The sequence below is a fragment of the Ovis canadensis genome, chromosome 20 (assembly GCF_042477335.2).
Source record: "Ovis canadensis isolate MfBH-ARS-UI-01 breed Bighorn chromosome 20, ARS-UI_OviCan_v2, whole genome shotgun sequence".
In the NCBI taxonomy this organism is placed as follows: Eukaryota; Metazoa; Chordata; class Mammalia; order Artiodactyla; family Bovidae; genus Ovis; species Ovis canadensis.
Window position 1 is genome coordinate 47,511,514 of NC_091264.1, and position 22,275 is coordinate 47,533,788.

The window sequence follows — 22,275 nt, forward strand, 5'->3', positions numbered from 1 at the left end:
AAGTGGGAGCAATGTGAGCTTCATCAAGGATAATAACCACAAGAAAGTGAAACTCATCAAATACCAACGCATTAAAATCTATTAGCACATAATGCTCCTTAAAAAACAAATTGGGAACCTTTGGCAGATGACAGGAATAGATTGATTTATGTGAAAAACTGGTAAATAAAAAGAATCAAATATACTGCCTTTCCTCTGTGAATTCACTGCCGGGTAACCACAGAGTTGATGGGAAGCTTTGATTTATAGAAGTGGTCTGCTGAGTAAATGAATGAAAAAGGAAAGAATTCAAATATTACCATTTGGGCAACTTGTAATGAATTAACAGACCGGGCAGCATCGTACAGCAATGGGTGCAGATGTGAACATAGACATGGCCAGACCTTATCCTCCTGACACAAGGACACAAGATGGGATCGACCCCGAGTCTGATGAGGTGTCTGGATACAGCTGCCAGTTTGGAAAGCGCAGGAGACAGAGGAACATGGTTCCCGATGTGCTGTCTGCAAAGCCCAGCTGATGGGGAGCTCTACCGGTCAGATGTCCAGCTTCCTCAAAAGACAGATTGTAAGGGAAAGAAAAGGATGGAGGGGAATCTGCCGAACAGACGGAACTCATCAGATGTCTGCAGGAAGTCTGGATCCTACTCTGCGTGACATGAGAAGCCATTAGAGGGTTTTAAACAGAAGAACAAGATCTGACTGAATGCAGATTGAGCTGGAGAAGGGAGTGGTTAATAAGAGGTGCCCTCAATGTGAGAAATGCCCACCTTTTAGTCACATTACTATGACTTAATAAAAACGATGGCTAGATATCATTGTTGGGGTAGCTAAACAACAGCCTATAGATGTCAGAAAATTCCCCTTACTTTTTTCTAAAAAGAGGAACATCTGACCTAAAATAATGACTAGTGATTTAAAGCATAGCACCATCAAACAGGAGATGCAGGCAAAGAAGGAGGCTTCGACAGTGCTTCCTCATGTCCTAGCTAGATAACGTTGTTTTTTGGACCCAGTGCATAGAGGCTCACCTCACCCAAGGCCAGGGCGGAGAAGGGCGTGTCCTCGGCAGGTTTAACCACCACCGTGCAGCCGGCTGCCAGGGCGGCCCCCACCTTCCTCGTGATCATGGCGCTGGGAAAATTCCACTGGATCAGAAGAGAGAGGAGGTGAGTGAGAGGAAAGGCTGGTCCAAAGGCAGGCGGGTCAAGACACCAGCCCGCAAGTTCTGCACACCTGCCTGGCAGAGGTGTTCTTACACTCAGGAGCTCAGAACACCTGACACCCGCTGGCTCCAGGGACTGTGGAGACAAAAACACCTTCAGAGTTTAAAACACTATAAAATTATTTACCCTGGGTGACAGCCAACTCTCCCTGTAAAGGGCTGGGTAGTAAAGAGGTTTTGTGGGATGCCCAGTTTCTATCACAACTAGACAACATGTACACAGATGGGAGTGCCTCTGTCCCGGTGAAACTTTATTTACAAATATAGGCCTGAGGGCTGTGGTTTGGTGACCCTTTGGGGAAAAATACTAGCAAAGGTGATTTTGAAGATGGTATATGATATATTACTTCCCTCTCTAGATATTCATAGATAGCTCCCTGTGGATATTTATAGTCATATTTTGTTTCAACAAAACCTTGTATAGTGCTTATTCTGACCTAAGCACTGTTGTACGTACTATTATAATTAAATCCTCATCACAACCCAATGAGGTTGGTATTTTTCGTATTTGCAGGTTTGGAGACAGAGCAGTTAAGAAACTTGCTCAAGGTCACACAAGCTAGTGGAGGCTGAGTTCTGGGTCAAGCCTAGTCAGTCCAGACAGCGAGGGGAATGTTTCTCTGTGACTGTGGTGAGCAGGGAAGGACAGGCAGTCCTGAGACCAGCTGGCAGACACCGTAGAGAAATTAATACGGCATCTAGCAGAAGATGGACCCAAGAGAAGCAACTCAGGTAGAGAAAGCTGGTTGCTCCACAAGGATACTGCAGTCCTATCCTTTTAACTTTCAGAATATGGCCCAGTGCCTGCTGAAAGGCACATAAATACTTTGAAAGTGTCACATCTTGAGTCTTTTTTAAAAAATGATAAACACCAGAAGATTGTTTTAGATGTACCAGCCAAGAAGCCTTTAATGCCAAGTCAGAGAAGCCCCCAGGGGCCTCCTGTGGGTCATCCCTGTCCTGCAGGCATTAGGAAACACTGGCCACCACCACACCTCTCATTATCACAGACACCAGGAAACACGCCTCCGCCTCCAGCAGTGGCATCAGGAAGCCAAGCACAGGCGCCAGAGATCACAGGATGAGCACAGCTGCTCCAGCCCCATTCATCCTCCTCCCCCAGACCTCGCTGATCCTGCCACATACCGGGGTGATGACTGCGGCCACCCCGAGGGGCTGCTTGAGGACGAAAGCCCGCCTTTCTTTTGTTGGAGTGGAGATAATGTCTCCATAAACACGGCGGGCTTCCTCTGAAAACCACTCCAGGAAGTTGGCAGAATAGAGAATTTCTCCCTGTGCCTCCTTCAGTGGCTTTCCCTAAATTAAATCAGAAGAGGACACACTCATTACCTTCTAATAACAAAAGCGCAATTCTGTGTTTCTCAGTTCTTCAAGCAGAGTACGAGAGTCTCCCATTACAAAACTCACTGGGTGGTGGAGAAATTTCTAGCCTCAGTGTGAGTCTTTGAAAGCAGAATCACAAATGGTGATGGAACGAAGCCTGCCAGGTCACCCTGAGCCACAGTCGTCATTTACCTCCTTAACAGGTTACAGTCAGGAGGAGGCACCTAGAACGGCCTCTTCAAATTTTTTTTTCCTTCTGATATTTCTAAATGTTGTGGACAGTGGAAAGTAATTTATCAGAGTGACCAAAAAGCTGGTACCTTTGCAAATGTACAAAAACAACATAAAAAATCAAAGCAGTCATGTGGGGGGAAAAAAAACCCTAGAATGGTGGAAAAGCAGTATTCACATAGTTCCACTCAAAATTGATTTCTTGCATATTATTAAAGAGTAAGTTACAACACAGAAATTTTGATTTAGCAAACGTGTGCCTGATTTAATCAGAAAAATCTGTGCCGAAAATAACAACTGATGTCTGATCATGAAGTAAAGAAATCACATTTTCTTTAGCTACCTAACAGTACTGAAGTTAGAGACTCCTCCAAGCTTTCTTCTAAGAACTCTTGGACAGTTTCTTCAAGTACTGAGTTAGGTCCTGAACTTACACTTTCAGCTGTAATTATCTTGGCAAGGTCATCCTTATTTTGTATCATTAAGTCATACCACTTGCGAAGTAAAGAACTCCTCTCCTGAAAAAGAAATACAAAACAGTAAAATGCCAAGTATAAGAGAGACTAGTAAAGTCTTCAGTTTTCTAAAATATTTGCTGTGCATTCTCATTCTTGGGGAAACATATATTGACCTGTTTTTTTTTTTAAAACTGAGGTATAACTGACATGCAACATTGTATTTGTTCCAGGGGTACAGACCTTTCTTTGGTGAGTAATATCAAAGATTCCATTTTGGGTGTGCTGAGTCATAAATTGTAAAAGCGGGGAAAAAAGTTTTATGGAATGACTTACTATTTATAGTAAATGCGAATAATGAATTTCACCACACAAAGGTATAGTTCCTTACTTTTTGCAGTAAAATACACGGAACACAACATTTACCATCTCAATCACTTTTCAGTATGCAGTTCAGTGGCATTAAGTACAACACTTTCACATGGTCTCGCAGCCATCACCACCCTCCATCACCACCTTTTCAGCTCGCAAAACTGAGAGTCCGGACCTGTCTCTCCATTCCCCCCAGCTGTGACAATCACCACTCTATTAATACTTTCTGTCTCTATGAATCTAACTACCCTAGGAATTTGATATAAGTAGAATCATACAGCCTCTGTCCTGTGACTGGCTTATTTCACAGTGTCCTCAAGTATAGTTCTTTTCTAAGTTTTTTTCCACTAAGGTTTTTACACCCTCCCCGCAGGCGTTACCACCTCTCCTGCAACACAGCACAAAGGGTGCAGACGACACCTGCAGCCGCAAGAGGGCGCCCGGGGGCACCAGCAGCGCGCATGCACCCGAGTCGGGTCACGATCCACTCCCTTCTGATCCTTTCTCTCCATCGCAGTTCCTGCTCTGCTTCTTGGCGCCCCACTCGTAGCCCGGGGCGCGCTCCGCAGAAGGCCACCTCGGTCGTCACTCCCCGCCCTGCACGTAGTTCTCGGGAGAGAGGTCATCACCCACACGGGGTCTGGCCTTCCTCTTCCTCGTCTGCTTCCTGAGCTCAGCCCTGTGCTCTGGCCACAGGGGGCCCACGGTCCCGTGCCCTTTCTCTCTCCTCCTCTTGTACTCCAGGATCTGCTTGTTGAGTGCCTCGTGGTCAATCCCACTCAGATACGAGTGTGCCGCAGGGCCCTGGGTATCACTTGGCAAAGCAGAGTCCAGGGCCTCGGGGTCGCTGAAACTACTTTGCACAAAGTCTTGTCATCTCGGGGTCCAAAATCAGCAATTGCCAGTAGCCGATAAATGTCCATCATAACTGCATATTTTTTGTCCTGAACAAAGACTCTGGGCAGCACGTTCCTCGGGGTCTGCTGGGACATCAGAAGATGCCCCATGTGCGCGGCACTCCTCTGCAGGACAGCCTCTGGTGTGTGTTCTGGGCCTCAGAGAGGGTCACCCTCCAGAAGACGCGGCAGGCAGAGAAGCCTGAAGCCAGAGAGACCTTGCAGAGCTCCGCGTTCAGGTCGCACAGCTCCTGGCTCACTTCAGGGGTGCATAGCAAGCCTGAGAGTGCTTTGTAGAGAAGGCCGTTCAGCGCCCCCAGGCACCCTGGTCTTCCTTTTGGGTTCTCCTGGAGGTGCTCTTAATCAAGGACTCCAACTGGGATGGCTTGTAGGTCAAGTGAGAGCCCAAGGAAGGACCTTCACACCAAAACTCCCTCCATACGTAATACAATGTAAATGCTAAGAAAACAGTTGCCAGCAAGGCAAGTTTAGGTTTTGTTTTTTCAGAACTTCGTGGAATTTTTGCAGAACATTTTCAGTCCAAGGTTGGTTGAATCCGAGGATTTGGAACCTTGGACCCACGGTGGAATGTAAACATCACTTTGCTTTGAAAGTTCACTTCGCTTTTAGCAAACTTAAAACCATCACAACTGTATGAAAGTACAGAAAAAAGGCTGGGTGGAAAAACCACAAACGGTAACGGTGACGGGTGGGCTTTCACAAGCGGAGACTGCACTTACAGACTTGGCTGCGGGCTTGGCCGGAGGCTAACACCCCACCCTTTGCAGGACCCCCACTTGGGAACATTACTTGGTTTTCAAAGCAAATTTCTTGAGCAGGTTCTTGTCACAGGACACAGGCGAGCTGTGCAGACCTTGGGCACTGCTCAGGCTCCCCGAATGGAGACCCCGGGCAGACCCCTGAGAGCCGCCTGCATCTTTGCTCAGCGACCACCAACAAATGGCCAGGTCTTTATTTTAATGACTCCCCGGCAAGTTGTCCCATAGACTGGGGTGGAGGGTGTGGGGTCTGTGACGCTTAGGAAAGGGTTTTGCACACTTCAGAGGAGAGGCCAGGCACAACTCTGTGGATGTACTTAATGCCACCCAACTGTACACTTGCAAAGAACTAAAATGGTAAATTTTACATTAGGTGCATTTTACCACAATTAAAAAATGTTTTCCAAGATAAAAGGATGAACAAATAAACTGGATTAAGTATATTGTGGAAGAAATGATTTCTTAAATATTTTTTTAAAAAGGAATTCATTTATATAATAAAAAAGAGAACCCAGGTCAAGCAAACCACACACAGGTGCTCTGAAGGAAGGCATCCCCAGAGCTCTTGCCTCCTGCATCTAAACAGGTGTACAGGAAGCAAAGGAGACTCTGTGGTTTATTCCTACCTGCCCGAGGGGTTGCCCATAGCAACCAGCAAACCTGGTTTGTCATTCTGTCATTCTAATCCATTTAGTAGGTGTAAGATTTAAATTATTTTTCTCATACCACTCCTGAGCCAAGAGCCTGAGGCTGTGGAAACACCACCTACTGTCTTTCTCTGGGTTCTTTCCCCTCCCTATTTTGGGTAAGCTAACATGCTTTGTTATCTTAGCTCTCAGGGGTGTGGTTGAGTCGTCTGAATCTCAAACCCCCAGAGAGGAGGCCTTGACAGCTCTTAAAACAATATTACTACAGTCATTTCACCCTCTCTGTAGAGTGGTGGTCGTGTAGTTGCTAAGTCTAGTCCGACCCTTGTGACCCCGTGGACTGTAGCCCGCCAGGCTCCTCTGTCTGTGGAATTCTCCAGGCTGCAATACAGGAGTGGGTTGCCATGGCCTTCTCCAGGGGATCTTCCCAATCCAGGGGTCAAACCTAGGTCTCCCGCATTGCAGGCGGATTCTTTACCATCTGAGACACCAAGGAAGCCACTGAAAGGACGAGAAGCACCAAGAACCGCTCAGCTGTGGAGGGCACAAGAGCGGCCCTCAGGGCGTTCCCCTCCTAATCCCTGGAACCTGTGACTACATGTATTGCTTCACAAGGCCAAAGGGATTCTGCCCACGTGATTAAGGTCAGGTGAGAGCGGAGCCTGAGTTATCCAGGTGGGCTCCATATAATCACTAGGAGGACTTCAAAGGAAGGCGGAGCCACAGACCACCGACTCAGGGAGGCCTCTGGGGGGTGGTGGCGCTGGTTTAGTTGCTAAGTCATGATGGGGTTCTCCAGGGGATCTTCCCAACCCAGGGATCAAACCTGGGTCTCTCGCATTGCAAGCAGACTCTTTACCAACCGAGCAATGAGGGAAGCCCTGGGAGGCCTCTAGAAGGTGGAAAAGCCCAGGAAACCCCAGAGCTTCCCCAGGAAATGCAGCCCTGAAAACCCCTCTTGGACTTCGGACCTCCGGGACGGTAGGTATTTGCTTTGTTGCGTCACGTTAAATCCCTCAGTCTGGGGATGGCTCGTCCCAGCGGCCAGAGGAAGCGAATGCACCAGGTGAGAAGGTGGTCAGCAAGCATCAGCTCCCTTCTCTCTCTGAACCCCTCCAGGGGTGCACAAGGTGGGGAAGGAGGTGGGGGCCACGCCACGGGCTCGGAGAAGCGAGAGTGACGGCAGGCTGTGCAGGCCGACGGGCTCCCTGGCAGAATACAGGAGCCACCACCCCTCAGGAACCCGGGACATGAATGGGCCTAGAGAGGGGAGAGAATAGCCGGAGGTGGGGGACAAGAGAGCCACCTTACAACCTGCGTTTGCACCCTGCCTTCCAGACAGCAGAGGTGGGAAGCTGACCCCACCACGTCCTTAGTAAGTCGCTCCGAGGTCCTCTCGAGAAGGAGGGATCCCCAAAGGGCCCCAGGGAACCATCTGACTGCACCTGGAATTGCTCCTGGGCCCCTGAAACAGCCCAGCAGGGCAGGATGAGTCTGCAGGCCCCGGTGGGGGGTAGGGGGAGCTCCCAAAGGACTTCAGAGGGCCCAGGGCTCGCCTCGGAGCACATGCTTCCTGCAGGCTCGGAAGCTCCTGTCTCCCACCGCTGTTAGCACTCCTCTGTGTTCTCTCTCTAGTTCAGGCGCTCCTCTCAACATCCCCTTTATACCCTCACTTCGCATCTAAGAGACATCTCAGACTCAGTGGGGCCAAAACTGAGCTCCAGTTTCTTGCCCCATGCTCCTCTCACCCCTTCCCCATCCCAGTGTGTGGTTTTTCCTTCTCCCTCCAGTGAGCCCTGGAGTCATCCTTCAGTCCTGTCTTTCACCTTCCTCCCCCTCTCCCGCCCTCAGTCTTGTCTTTCATCTCTCTCTCCCCTATAACAGTCTGTTGGGGAAACCAGCTGTCTTCCACCTTCAAAACATATCTTTTATCAGAACACTCCTCACCGCCCCCACCACGAACTCTAGCGCCGGTCACCAGCATCTCCCATGTAAATCACCACCTCCTAGCGGTCCCTGGACTTCCACCGTTGCCCCCACTACAGTCTATTCTCAGCACTGTGGCCAGAGCATCCTTTCCGAAGGCAAGTTAGATCTCTCCAAAAACCCTGAAATGAAGCCCCGCCTCACTTAGAGTAAGATCCCACTTAGTCCTTAGAGTGGCTACACACCCCACTCCATCCAGCCCTCTCCTAATTCTTCCCCACGTCAGTCTCCTCAGCACACGGGGCTTCTTGCTGATCTACACGTGCATCAGGCACGCTCCTGACTTGGTTTTTGCTCCAGCGGAATTCTCTCACCCCCTTTGGTCTTTGCATCTCATGTCCTCAATGAGACCTACCCTGATGTTACAGCCTGGATTCAGTTCCCCCCAAATTCTCGTAACTCCCCAGTACCTCTGAATGTGACTACATTTGGAGATGGGCTCTGGAAAGAGGTCATTAACATTAAATGAGGTCATAAGAGTGGATCCTAACCCAATATAACTAGTGTCCTCTCAAGAAGAGATTCGGACACTGACAAGTTCAGAGGGAGGAGCATGTGACGATGGGGAAGATGGCCACGTGAGAGGGGCCTCAGGAGAAACCAGCCCTGCCCTCATGTCTTGAGAGCAGGCTTGTAGCTTCCAGAACTCTGAGACAAGAAACTCCTATTTAAGCCACTGAGTCTGTGATACTCTGTTATGGCGGCCCTAGCAAATTAATACAGTTGTCCACACTATTTACTTTACATTTTGCCCCTTTTCTCTGGCCTCTGATCCTGTTAGCCTTCTCTACTTTTTCTCATAGCATTCATTACTTCTAACATACTTATTTGTTTATTGTTGTTCAGTCACTAAGTCGTGTCTGACTCTTTGTGACCCCATGGATTGCAGCACGTCAGACTTCCCTGTCCTTCACCATCTCCCGGAGTTTGATCAAACTTATGCCCACTCAGTTGGTGATACCATCCAACCATCTCATGCTCTGTCGTCCCCTTCTCCTCCTGCCTTCAATCTTTCCCAGCATCAAGGTCTTTTCCAATGAGTCAGTTCTTCGCATCAGGTGGCCAAAGTATTGGAGCTTCAGCATCAGTCCTTCCAAAGAATATTCAGCATTGATTTCCCCTTTAGGGAAAATTGACTGGTTTGATCGCCTTGCTGTCCACGGGACTTGAGAGTCTTCTCCAGCACCACAATTCGAAAGCAACAGTTGCTCAGCACTCAGCCTTCTTTATGCTCCAGCTCTTGTACCTGCACACGACTACTGGAAAAACCATAGCTTTGACTATAGGGACCTTTGTTGGCAAAGTGACATCTCTGCTTTTTGATACTGTCTAGGTTTGTCATAGCTTTTCTTCCAAGGAGCAAACACACCCTGTGTGCACCAGGACCCAGGGGAAAGGAGAAGTGACTTGTTTGTTTAGCTATGCTATTTGTCACAGCTTAAATCTCCTCCCTCCCCTCACCTCCAAGTGAACTCCAAGAGGGCAGGAATGTTTCTTTTGTGGAACTGCTGTATCCCCAGAACCTCCCACAGTGGCAGGCATAACAGGTGCTCAGAAAATGTCTGATGGATGAATCAGTGTTAGATTCCCTTGGTACTTGGACCTCATTGCTGCACTGTCTTCCTTCAGACAAAGGATGCTGAAGGGCACGGTAGAAAATGACCTCTGGGCTGACTCCGGTGTCATAAACTAAATGGAAGAGGAAGGAAATCTCTCCCCCTGACAGCCCCCCACCCCCGATTCTCTATTCCTGTCTATGTCAGTTAAAGGATGTATCTGCCTATTCAGGCCCCAAACCTGGAGGGTGGTTCTGGGCTTGTCTCTTCCCTTGCCCAAAGCCCCCGATTTTTTCCAGTTCTCTCCACTCCCCAGCTCATGACTTGGTGTGAGCACTCATTACCAGCCTTGCTGTAAACCACCCCATTAGCCTCCTGCGTGGTGTTCCTGCAGCCAGACAGGTACTTCAGATGCTCTGAAATCACACGTGCTCTCACCTTCCCCTGCGGTCTGCTGGCTTATCATTGCAGGTTCCTGTTCTGCTCCCCTACCCGACCCTTTATGAGGCTCGAGGGCGGGGCCGTGCTCCCTAACGCCCGCACCGGGCTTGGCACAAAGCCGACGCTCCAAACTTCTTTATTTTTACTGTCTTTCCACATGGTGTATCCTGGAGCACTGGGGAGGGGAGAGGTGACACAGCTGGTTTCACTAGGGTACAAAGCCCCGATCGCCCCTGCATCCGGCGCGCACTCACCTTGGCCGAGACCCCCCTCCAGCTGCAGAAAGCCTCGTAGGCAGCGCGCACGGCGGCGCGGGCCTCGGGCACCCCGCAGTCGGCCACCAAGCCTAGCTCGGCGCCGCTGGCCGGGTCGTGCACCGGGAAGGTGGCGGCTGCCGAGACCCAGAGGCCGCCCACGAAGCCGTCGGTGCGCAGCAGGGCCGAGGAGAGGCCCGCCGGGCCTCTGGCGTAGCCGCGGATCGGGGCCACTGGGCAGTCGGCACGGGGCCGGCAGATCCGGCTGGGAGGTGCCCGCCGGAGGTGCGGAGCCAGGCAGCTCCGCAGCCGCAGGCAGGCCGCCATTGCCCTGGAGGCGACGGCAGGAAGCAGGCTAGCGAGCGTGCGCACCCGGGACCCAGGCTGCGGCGGGGGCGCGCCGGGCGGCGGGGACGCGGAGCAGCGCCCTATTCCCGCGCCCTTAGCGCCGCACAGCCGCGAACTCTAGACCTTGATTGACCGAGAGCGCCAGCAGCCTCGGCTTCCTGCGCGACCTGGGAAGGATCGCGGATGCGAATGGGCAAGCTCGCTGGTAGAGGCGCCTGCGGACCCTCGTCAGCTTTATAGCTATTCATTCCTTAGCCCCTCCGCCGCTCCCTCTCACCACCAACCCCACAACCAGCTTTCCCCGCCGCTGGAATTAGTGCTTGGTCCATGGATGTGCCGATGTCAGGCCCAGTTTCTTAGGACGTGAGCAGGATGCTTCACTGTCGTAGCTTCTGTGCGTTTAGAATTTGGGGCAAGTGTTCTCGGAGGGGGTGCAGTGTGGCCCAGCGTTCTGCTGCCTGGATGCTTGTCTATTTCTGTGTTAACTGGAAGCAGGGATGCCCTTGATATAAGCGCCTTTGGAGAGCAACAGACTTGGAGCAAACTCAGAATCTCTTGTTGACAAGCTGTGTGACCTTCCACAAGTCCTTTACCCTGGGTCCGCTGCTTTGCGGGATGGAATGATAACCTGCCCCATAGGTTTGTTGTGAGAGAAGGTATAAGGCTTGGTACAGTTGCTACCTTAAATTCAGCTTAGTGTTAAAATCCATGCTAGCTGACCTGGGTCAAACAACTAGTGAGATTAAAGTGTCCAGTAAAAAAGATGCACAATTTGAGAGTTTCTAGTTAAGTTTTATTTGGGGCAAAATGAGGACTGGAGCCTGGGAGGCGGCACCTCAGATAGCTCTGAGAGACTGCTCCAAAGAGGCGGAGGGGGGAAGTCAGTATATAAGATTTTGGTGAAGGAGGGAGTTCAATACAATTAAACGCTCATTTTACAAAAGGTTTTCCACTAGTCGGGCTTCCCTGGTCGCTCAGCTGGTAAAGAATCCTCCTGCAGTACAGGAGACCTGGGTTCGATCCCTGGGTTGGGAAGATCCCCTGGAGGAGGGAAAGGCTACCCATTCCAGTATTTTGGCCTAGAGAGTCCAGGGGGTCGCAAAGAGCCGGACACAACTGAGCGACTTTGACTTTCACTTTTCTGCTAGTCAGGAGGCTTTGCTGTCACCGTGAAGAGATTTAGTGCTTTCAGTGCCTTTCTAGATACGAGGAGATGCAAGTATTGGAATCATGAAATCAGTTCTTGAAAATATCCAACTGTCTAAAGACCTGTCCCACCAGACTCCCTGGAGCACAGAGTGCCTCCCTCTACCCTGAATTCCCTCTGGGATTGTTGAAGTTCAACAGCTGTGGCACCAGGGGGTTCAATCTCCGCAGAGGCCGATGGCAAATGCCCTTGTTCGGTCACTGACAATGCTCTTGGCAAGTGCCAATTTGTAGCTGACAAATGTTAGGCCACCAGGGAGTCAACATCAAACAACCAAGGTGTGATCACAATTAGACTTTGCCTAAAACTCTGGAAGTAGCAAGGAAGCCTCAACTTTGATGAGGATATAAATAGCAGGCCTATACTCAGAGTCTGTGGGTTCAAATGAAACTTAGCTCTCCGAGTTGATTTAGGATCACTAGTCCCAAAACACTCCCTGTATTTCTACTAAGAGGAGAGGCTCTTGCTGGCTTTGGTAGAGCCTGTGGTGTTTCACAGAAAGTTTTCACTTCTCAGGTTCAAAGGATTGTTAACAAAATAAGCCACTCATCATATACAAACAGATAATACCAATATATATTAGAGAATTATCCAGCTTACTTTCAATATACTAACATTAAAAAAGAAATAGAAACAGCAGAGGATACATCATCAAAATGGGTTTTGACCAACATCCAGACTTAGCACTGGGAAGACCCATGACACAGCTCATCTGGAGTCCCAATTGAGAAAATGTCCCAGGAAGTGAGTCTGCTGTGTGGGTGAAAAATTACAGTTCAGTAGTTGTTCAGTTGCTTAGTCATATCTGGCTCTTTGCAACCGCATGGACTGCAAACTGCCAGTCTTCCCTGTTCTTCTCCTAGAAGAACCATCTCCTAGAGCCTGCTCAAACTCATGAACATTAAGTCGATGATGCTATCCAAGCATCTCATCCTCTGTGGTCCCCTTCTCCTCCTGCCTTCAATCTTTCCCAGCATCAGGGCCTTTTCCAATGAGTTGACTGTTTCTATCAGGTGGCCAAGATATTGGAGCTTTAGCATCAGTCTTTCCAATGAATATTCAAGGCTTATTTTCTTTAGGATTGACTGGTTTGATCTCCTTGATGTCCATGGGACTCTCAAGAATATTTTTCAACATCACAGTTCCAAGGCATCAGTTCTTCAGTGCTCAGCCTTCTTTATGGTCCAACTCTCACATCCATACATGACTACTGGAAAAACCATATCTTTGACTATTCAGACCTTTGTTGGCATTGCCTCTGCTTTTTAATACACTGTCTAGGTTTGTTATAGCTTTTCTTCCAAGGAGCAATTGTCTTAATTTCATTAAATTTCTTTTTAATTTTACAGTTCAGGGCTCCTGCTTATAATCCCAGGACATAAACTGATATCATCATCAATCTGTGAGCAAATTGCAGCTCTGATTTCATGTTGAGGCTATTTGTTTTGTCTTGTAAAACTTGGAATTTTCTTAAGCCTGGGGTTTGGTTAGCCTGATCCCCTCCAGGGAAGGTAGGTCCCCTATCTTATGTATGGGGCTTATCTATCAAATCTTGCACTCAGAGTCAAGGTAGTGTCCAGGCAGGTTAGAAGCAAGGTCAGAAGCCTGCCCTGCTTTGTCTCTGAAACCTAATCAAGACTATTTAGTTTCCCTAACAGTGGGCTCTTCAACTTTTTCTAGATTTTTTTTTTTTGCAAAAGGCTGAGGTTGTACTTTATATTTTGACTTTGGTTTTTGCTGAGTTACTATCGTTCATTCTTGAGTCGGTCACATTTGTAGCAGAGATGGGTATAGCATTGGGTTCCCTGGTGGCTCAGATGGTTAAAAAATCCGCCTATAATGAGAAAGACCTTGGTTCAATCCCTGGGTCGGGAAGATCCCCTGGAGAAGGGAACACCTATCCACTCCAGTATTCTGGCCTGGAGAATTTCATGGACAGAGGAGCCTGGAGGGCTACAGTCCATGGGATTTCAAAGAGTTGGGCACAACTGAGCTACTTGCACTTTGAAACAGAGTTTAATCTTTCATGTATTCTATTCAAGGAATTGTGGGTGAGAGGCAGTGCTGAGTTTGAGTAGGCTCCGGGAGTTGGTGATGGGGAGTCGGGACAGGGAGCCTGGCATGCTGCAGTCCATGGAGTTGCAAAGAGTTGGACATGACCGACCGGCTGAACTGAACTGGACTGGGGAACTGATGTGTTTCCATCTCCTGCCTGCAGAGGGAGCTCTACAGATGGTTGATTTCTAAGGTTTTGGGAAATCTGTTTTGTTGAGCAAACTAAGGTCCAGAATAATGAAGTTGGCTGTGTTGCTTCTCTTGATCCGAAATTACTCTTATTTTTCCAAGGTTCTATTTCAAACGGTTCCCACTCTGCCTAGGGCCCATAGTATTTTTATGAGAACACAAAAATGTTTCCCTTCTTATAAAGTCAGAATTAAAAAATAAGATTTTACTTTAAGTATTAAGATATTAACCTTGATACCAATGCAGCTGTAAAATGTGATTTTTTTAAAGAAAAATGTTTATTCTTTTTTTTAAATTTTACTTTATTTTACTTTACAATACTGTATTGGTTTTGCCATAGAAAAATGTTTATTTTTATGAAAGAGGAGGCCCCCACCAAGGCAAAAGTGCCGAGGGCCTAGGAAATTCACCATGTGCCTTGCCTGACTCCCCCACTATTCTGTGCTCTTTGCAAATTTCATTCAGAGCAGGAATGATTCCCTCCTGACTCCCATCTTGCTTCTAGGCTGCCCTGACGCTTCCCAGAGCCGGCCAGGTGTGTTCACCAGGGCTTGAAAGCATAAGACCATCTGGTGACAGGGACCTTTCTTCCTTTCCCCTTGGCTTTCCCCTTTCCTGAGCACCTCCAACTCCTAGCTTTTACCTTTTTCCGTCCTCTCTCCCTTTCACTCTAACGACGCTATGATGATAGCAGCATATTAGAATGTGTAGACGTGAGCTGAAAGTGTCTGCTTTATTTCAAACGTTTCTGGACCTTAAAACTGTATTTCATTTATCTACACAAGGAGATCCAGCTTCACTTTGAATGCCCTACCCAGTGTTGGATTTATACATGAATCTATATTGTTATTAAAAATGTATTGCTGTATATCTTGAGTGTAAAATTATTTTTCTTATTTTTGAATTCAATAAGGAATATAGTTACACAGTAGAAGTCTTTTGGGGGAGAGAGGGGCTTGTGGGATCTTAGTTCCTGACTAGGGATCGAGCTGGGCCCCAACCACTGGATCACCAGGGAATTCCCTCAATAGAAGTCTTAGGTATATCTTTTAGAAAGGGAAAATTCAAATTCTTTTGAATGATGATGATGTTGTTGAGTTGCTAACTCATTTCCGACTCTTTGCCACGCCATGGGCTGTAGCCCGCCAGGCTCCTCTGCTCATGGGATTTCCCAGGCAAAAAGTACTGGAGTGGGTTGCCACGTCCCTTTCCAGGGGATCTTCCTGACTGAGGGATAGAACCAACATCTCCTGCATTGGCAGATGGATTCTTTACCACTGAGCCCCTGGGGAAGCCAACGTGCGTTAAACACTTAAACTGCATACCAGTCTCTATTCTAAGCATGTTACTGTAATCATCTGATCTTCATGACGACCCTATGTGGTGGGGCAGTATTATTACTCCCATTTTTTATGGATAATTTTATAAGTAAGGAAACTGAGACAAACTTTTAGTAACTGTCCAATGTCACCCCAAAAGAAGGCAGTAGAACAAGGACCCAGATGAAAACCAAGGCCTTGTGCTCAAGCTTATACTTCTGCCCCCGTTCCTTAATGAACCTGCTTGTTTACTTCTCAACTTGCATCTCTATTTATAGAAAAGGTCTGAATGGTAGACTGATGCTCTTTATTTTATGACAAAGCCACCTGTATTAGGAAAGAGGGCAGAGGGGTGGAAAGAAAAATAATTCCTTACACACTTGTCAGATAGTTTTCTTAATATTGCGAGCTGTATTTTAACTTTCCTTTAAAAATCGTATCTTTGTTTTCATGGTTACAAAGGTAATACAAACTTCACAAAAGCTCAAGCAGTATTGTCCTGTAAAGGCCCTATCTCATAACTATCACACTAGACTGCCTAAGCAAGTAATTACCTCTCATTCTGTTGCATACATAAAATTAAGTCATTCTGAACCGTAAACCCAAAAATTATATGTAATGAGAAACTCGGGATTAGTATTGCTTAGTTACAGATCCCTGAACCTGTTTCTTTCTCTGGAGCTTTGTGGATGGATTTGTTTTTATTAAATCTGATTAGATATCGTTTTCAGGCAGTGCTTCATCTTCCCTGTTGACCCTTTGCAGCCCTCTTACTTTGTCAGTCACTGTATACTCCTGAGTCTTCTGGGCTTGTGAAGTGAAGTTGCTCAGTCATGTCCAACTCTTTTCGACCCCATGGATTGTAGCCCACCAGGCTCCTCTGTCCATGGGATTTTCCAGGCAAGAATCCTGGAGTGGGTTGCTATTTCCTTCTCCAGGGGGTCTTCCTGAGCCAGGGATCGAAGCTGGGTCTCCTGCACGGCCGGCAGCCTCTTTACCGCTTGAGCCACCAGGGAAAGTTCTTCTGGGCTTACCAGAGCCACTACCCTCTCATATCGCAGAAGGCAATGGCACCCCACTCCGGTACTCTTGCCTGGAAAATCCCATGGACGGAGGAGCCTGGTAGGCTGCAGTGAAGGGAGCAAACTCTGTGGCCTCTGGTGGCCAGAAGGGTCCGGCAGGCTGCACGCATCATGTGGCTGGTGGGGACGGGGGAACGTGGGGCGGGTACCTCTGACTGGGGATAGAGACCTGCCAGCTGGATGGAGCTCCAGCTGATGGTCCTCGCATATGGGGGAATCAGTTTATGAAGCCAGTTCTTTGTTTGTTTTTTAAAAACAGCTAGAAGTCAGGGTTTTTTGTTTGTGTTTTAGGGGTTGTGCTACACAGCTTTGGGGATCTTAGTTCCCGCACCAGGAATTGAACCTGGGGCTCTCAGCTAGTGAAAGCACAGAATCCTAGCCAGTGGACCAGCAGCGAATTCTCAGAAATCTGAATTTCTATGCAGATTTTTCCTGTTAAAAAAAAAAAGGCCTAAGTTTATAAAACAGTCCATTTGCCAAACAAAACACTCAGTTTATGGCCTCTGACCTACAGTTTGGAGCAGCAGGGCCGCAGGCCATCGGGGTTGGGGAAGAGCTGTTAGCATTGTTTTCCTTGGGGCTTTGCAGGAGGAAAGGAAACTTGGCAGACACCTGAGGGTCTCAGACCATCCCGTCTTCTCTTCTTCTCTTCCATTTGGCTAACCTGAGAATGAACGCTGTGTCCTCCCCCTCTTTCAAAATCAACTTTCCTGCTTCTAATGTTATGCGTCATTCGAGCTTTAAGATCACCACCATTTCTACAAAGAGTTACACCTAAGTTCTCCCACGGATTAAGTGCAATAGATTGCATACTTGTATGTCAGGTGTATTCTGAACCTCTCATTTTCTGAATCCTCCTTTCTTGGTCCAAAATCTGTCTCTTCCCACTTACACTCCCCTCTCCCCTGCTGAAAGTGTTATCAGCATCTTTGCTTGCAGGAATCTGACCAGGCAGCAGGTTCTGGATAAGCACTATAAAAACAGCCGGGGAGAAAGAGACCAGGAGTAGCTGTTGTTGTGTAATCCCATACAAGTGTCATTATCTGTTGCCAAATACTGCAAGAGAAGCTGGTTCCAACTGATCATCATAAAAGCTTTCCCAGCACTTGTGGCTGCAGAGGCCGAGGAAGCAGGCAACCAGATGTATGCGTGGAAAGATGCAAGAGAAATCGACTCTTGTGAGGTGAGGTGGTCCAATACATGGATTATCAATACAATCAATATCTTTTAAAGATAAATGTTATCAATATCTTTTTTTTTTTTTAAAGAAAGCAAAGAATATTTGGAGACAACTTTGCTTGCATCTCCATCCAAATGTCATATTGAAATCTAGGAGAAACCAGAGTCAGATGATGGGAATGCTCCTACCAGGAGGCATTGAGATTTCAATTTATCCCTTTTTTTTTTTTTCTTTCCTCTCCCAGGTGGAGTTTGTTTGCTGTCCTGGTGAAGTTAAACAGTAGTTAAACAGTTGACTTCACTGGGAAATGATATTATTTTGAAATGAGGCAGGGTTTCTCGTGTCAGTGACCTGGTTAGAGGGAGAGCAGCTGGTCTGGGCCAGGCTTCTAGACTCTGTGCTGCCACAGCTCTGAGCATTGCTCGTCACCATAGGAGCGGGGAGTAATGAGAGCATGTCCGCTTTCAGATTCTGGTCAGGACCGCTGATGCTGCTGGGCTTCCTCTGCCCTAGAAGTTCACCATGTGGCATTTCGACACACATAGAAATAGGTAAGTGGCAGCCTCTTGTCACGGTATGAAGGACAGTGTATCTGTCAGAAACATTAAGGAGGGGATTTAAAATCTATCCCACGTGTTGACAACAAGTTCCCCTGCTGCCCTGAGCCATGCGGCAGAGAAAGGGAGAAAGCCCAGTCTGGAGTCGTCCAGGGTTGGGGACTGACTATCGGAGTGAAGTCCATGGAGAAGCAGGAAGGTGCTTTGAACGCTGGGTCTCGGGCTGTTTCTCTGCAGGGGGAAATAGGAACTGGATAAACTTGGGTAGGGGGTGGGGGTCGTCCCATGAAGCAGAAGATCTGATAGAAGGGGAGAAGGGAAAAATGGGGGTAGTATGGTAGGAGTAGAAGAATCTATTTTTGTTTTTACATTTCCAAGTATATGTGAAGGACCACATATAGCCACGGGACTGGGTCCCCTGAGTGAAACGGCTTTAAAGATGGTTGGGTTTGGGGAGAGCAAGGAAGCGGGGGAATTTGAATAATCCCAGGTATTAGAGTGCCAGAATGATGGCAGGATTTGGGGAGCCCAGGGATATAATAAGCCGATGCCTATGAGCTCGGGGCAAAGGCTGAGTGATCTGGTAAAGGTAGATGGTAGCACAAAAGGTTGGTTCTTGGATGAAATGTATTCGTAATGTTTTTTCACCCTTCAGATGAAAGCAGTAACAATGTTTTAGTTATGCTACCTCTAGAAGGTTCAAAGCAGAACAAGATTATGAATGAAAAATGAAAATTTGGAAAGGGGGCAGGGAGTGGGAGGGGATATATGCATATTTATGAGTGACTCACATTGTTGTACAGCAGAAACGAACACAACATTGTAAACAACTATCCCCCAATTTAAAAAAAAATATGAAAATTTATCAGTGCAAAACAATATTGAGCTCTGCTGGGCAGGAACTATATGATCACAGAATTATGATTTGATGGACTACTAGAGGTCACTAGGTACAGTTCCTTTATTTTACAACAGAGGAAATTGATCGCAGAGAGTTTTCACAGCTAACTCGTTAGTAACCTAGTCTAGAATTACATATCCTAACAGTTGGTCCAGTGTTCTTTCATGAAACATCTATGCTAAAATGTTAGAGTCATTTAACATCTAAAATGTTAGATGTTAGAGTCAGGAGGCAGTGAAAAAGGGAATCAGGCGTAGGTTTTAATACCAGCTCTGCTATAAACTACGTCAGTGACTCTGGGCAACTCACTTTCTCTTTTGCAAAATGAGGGGGCTGAATTTCTTAATGAATTCTAAATTATCTTGTACATCTAAGTTCTGTGAAACTGAAATTGCTAAAAACTCTAGCAGTGGGCCAAAGAGGAAGAAATATAAGTGAGGATATTCAACTTTTTAATCTTTAGAGTTAAAAAGTTAGCAAGACAGATGAAATTTCAAAATTTTTAAAATTCAGATAATTGCTTGCCTTTCTTCAGTAGGTGCCAAACAAGGGTCCTAATAATTAATATGTTAATATAAATATAACATGTTTATGTGGACATAATTGAAGGCAATTCCAAATCTGCACAGATTGTGAGGATTCTTATACGAAGAGATTAAAACTTTGATATAATTATTTGCCAGTAACTTACTTGATTTCATAAATATCTTGGTTCTTGTTTTCACTTCTTATATAAGGCCTGTGTGGATGGCTGACATTTGTGTGAGTTAATTAGAATTGGCCTCCTTCATTGGTTTCAGTCTGTAAACCTCTATAATCCTATATACCTGTTATTTCTGTCTGCTATGACTTTGTCTCTTTATGATATAAATGCTTATAATATGGTAGTGGCTAGATTTTTGTGGATGTGACTTCCAATAAAAATAAGGTGTCACTCTCTCTTCACAAGGAGTGTTCCTGTTATTGATACTGAGAAGATTGAGGGTGTGAGTGTGCATATCTTATGGGTGTGGGTGTGTGGGTGGAGCACGTGGCTTTTTGAGACTTTTTTTCTCCTTCTAAGGTAGTCCAATAATGAGAAAACATTTGTAGGTCATTGATTCAGTCCATAGTTTACACCCTGTATTGTACAGATAAACTTGGTTTGTCTACCCCAGTGGGTTGTTGAAGCAAAATGTAACTTCTGTTTGAGTTTTTGACATGTGTCAATCATTAGCACATCACTTAGCCTTTTTCTTTTTTGTGTGTGATTCTCTCACCAAACCTATAAGGTGGATGTTATTTACTTAATTTTACGTAGCGGGGAACTGAAGCCTAGAGAGGTAATGTAACTTAGCCAAGGTCGTAAGAGCTAGCTAAGCAGAAACTGTAAGTTTGATTTGTATCATAACAATATAAATATTGTTTGAATTGAACTATTGGCTAATGAAAATTACTAGTACAAACTAAATTTTCATGTCCCACTTCCCTGACCGTTACAAGCACAAAATTATATCTTTTCCTTTTAAAATGATCTTCAGGCAGTTCTGTTTTCAGTTATACTTGGATTTAATTCATTTATATACTCATTCTTTCAGGACACAGAGCTCTGGAGTTTCTCCACCTTCAGGATGGGAGTATTAACTACAAAGAGGTAAGAAGTTTGATTTCTTTTCTTTTATTCCTTGGGCATTAGCTTCCGCTCATAGGTGACAAAAGTCCTAACAGATACTGAAATATCTGGTTTCAATTGAAAAATGAGTCCTTTTTATGTCTTTATAAAATATGAATATTTGGGGTTGAAATATATATCTCCTTTAGCACTACTTGAATATATATAATAATGAAATATTTTATATAAATTATAGTTTGAAAAACATTTGAAAACAGTGTTTGAGAGAATTTCTTAAAATGGTACACCTTATTTCTTTTTGTAAAGAAAAGTTATATGTAAGCCACTTTTTCCCACTTCTTATCTCTCTGTGTTATGTAAAAATTGCATCATCATGGGAAGAAGTAAGTATTTATTGAGAAGTATGCTTTGAGATTAAGACTTTTCTGCCTACTGTATTCTTGGTACAACTAGCTGATGACTTACCTTTATCCATCTTCAAATTAGTTGAAACCATTTTGGCACTATATACTCTTTCTAATTCTATAGCTAAATAAAACTGAGTGACAAAGATGATTCTTAAATATTACCTTTGAGAAGAGTGGTTAAATCCTCTATGCCTTCAGAATTGGATCAAATTATTTACCAGTGAGTGTTGGTAATCCAGTATGGAAAGCAGGATGATACAATAACTGAAATCTAGTATTGTTCATAAACTGCTTTTAGTCATTAGTTTCAACTTCCTTATTCACCAATTTAACAAGCCCTCTAGGGAAAAAAACAGCGTTTATATTTGTTGTCTTCATTGACCCTTATAGAAAGTTGGTAGGAAAGAAGAGAAGCAAGAATCTGCCTGATTCATGGTGTGAACAATCAATCCTGAGTGTTCCCAGGGTGATTTTCTAGTAGAGGTATTCAAGCTTGCATCACTAACTTAAACATGTTAAATGGGCACACATCCTTCCCCTCGGCACTGGTCCTAATCCATACACTGATGTCGTCACTGGGAATGGCTTGAGTGCCCTGAGAACGCACATCTCCCCCTTTTAACTCATGAAGACAGGGGTTATGTTAGCTTTTCTCACATTATCAGAAAACCTCTTTTCAAAGATTGAGGATCTGTTTTATAACTTTGTATGTGGGGTCTTTGGAGTTTCTCTTTCTGTGTACTAAAACCTGCTCTCTGGTGAGTGCTGGACTCATTGGTCCAGTTTGGTGAAAGGATCCAGAGGGAGGCTACCCCAAGGATGCTAGACGGACCCCACTGGCTGGCGGTGCTCAGCAAGCCCTGCACATTTAGGGTGGATTCTGCTGGTTCTGGGATTATCTTGCTGATCCATCCTGAGGTGACTGCATTTGTAATGACTTTAGTTTACCGTGGCTTCCCTAATAGCTCAGTTGGTAAAGAATCTACCTGCAATGCAGGAGACCGTGGTTCAATTTCTGAGTCGGGAAGATCCCCTAGAGAAGGGATAGGCTACCCACTCCAGTATTGGGCTTCCTTTGTGGCTCAGCTGATAAAGAATCCTCTCACAGTGAGGGAGACCTGGGTCCGATCCCTGGGTTGGGAAGATCCCCTGGAGAAGGGAAAGGCTACCCACTCCAGTATTAAGAAAGTGAAAGTTGCTCAATTGTGTCCAACTCTTTGCCACCCCATGAAC

General features: G+C 46.2%; 2 protein-coding genes and 1 pseudogene across 21 annotated transcripts in view; 1 reads left to right on the top strand and 2 right to left on the bottom strand.

Annotated features, from left to right (window-relative positions):
* ALDH5A1 (aldehyde dehydrogenase 5 family member A1) overlaps positions 1 to 10,685 on the bottom strand; it is a 26,081-nt gene extending 15,396 nt beyond the window's left edge. Inside the window, exons 1-4 of one of the 3 annotated variants that reach the window (XM_069563820.1) lie at positions 10,186 to 10,648; positions 3,234 to 3,317; positions 2,371 to 2,541; positions 1,031 to 1,147 (exon numbers count right to left, since the gene is read on the bottom strand). In XM_069563820.1, the coding sequence (XP_069419921.1) occupies positions 1,031 to 1,147; positions 2,371 to 2,541; positions 3,234 to 3,317; positions 10,186 to 10,512 (699 nt within the window). In that variant the 5' untranslated portion in view covers positions 10,513 to 10,648. Of the gene's footprint in view, positions 1 to 1,030; positions 1,148 to 2,370; positions 2,542 to 3,233; positions 3,318 to 10,185 lie in introns of all 3 variants that reach the window. The other 2 variants (XM_069563822.1, XM_069563823.1) reach the window with 2 other exon arrangements.
* LOC138425678 (putative ribosome-binding factor A, mitochondrial) lies at positions 4,152 to 5,459 on the bottom strand (annotated as a pseudogene).
* The window catches only part of GPLD1 (glycosylphosphatidylinositol specific phospholipase D1), a 67,918-nt gene continuing 52,238 nt past the window's right edge, over positions 6,596 to 22,275 (top strand). For 8 of the 18 annotated variants that reach the window (XR_011251306.1, XM_069563807.1, XM_069563806.1 and 5 more), the window contains exons 1-3: positions 17,325 to 17,568; positions 18,034 to 18,116; positions 20,601 to 20,656. Coding sequence is in view for 13 of the 18 variants with exons in the window: in XM_069563807.1 (XP_069419908.1) it covers positions 17,531 to 17,568; positions 18,034 to 18,116; positions 20,601 to 20,656 (177 nt within the window). In the remaining 5 variants the exon portion in view is untranslated. Of the gene's footprint in view, positions 6,930 to 6,966; positions 7,015 to 17,324; positions 17,569 to 17,844; positions 18,117 to 20,600; positions 20,657 to 22,275 lie in introns of those variants that run through there. The other 10 variants (XM_069563815.1, XM_069563814.1, XM_069563816.1 and 7 more) reach the window with 6 other exon arrangements.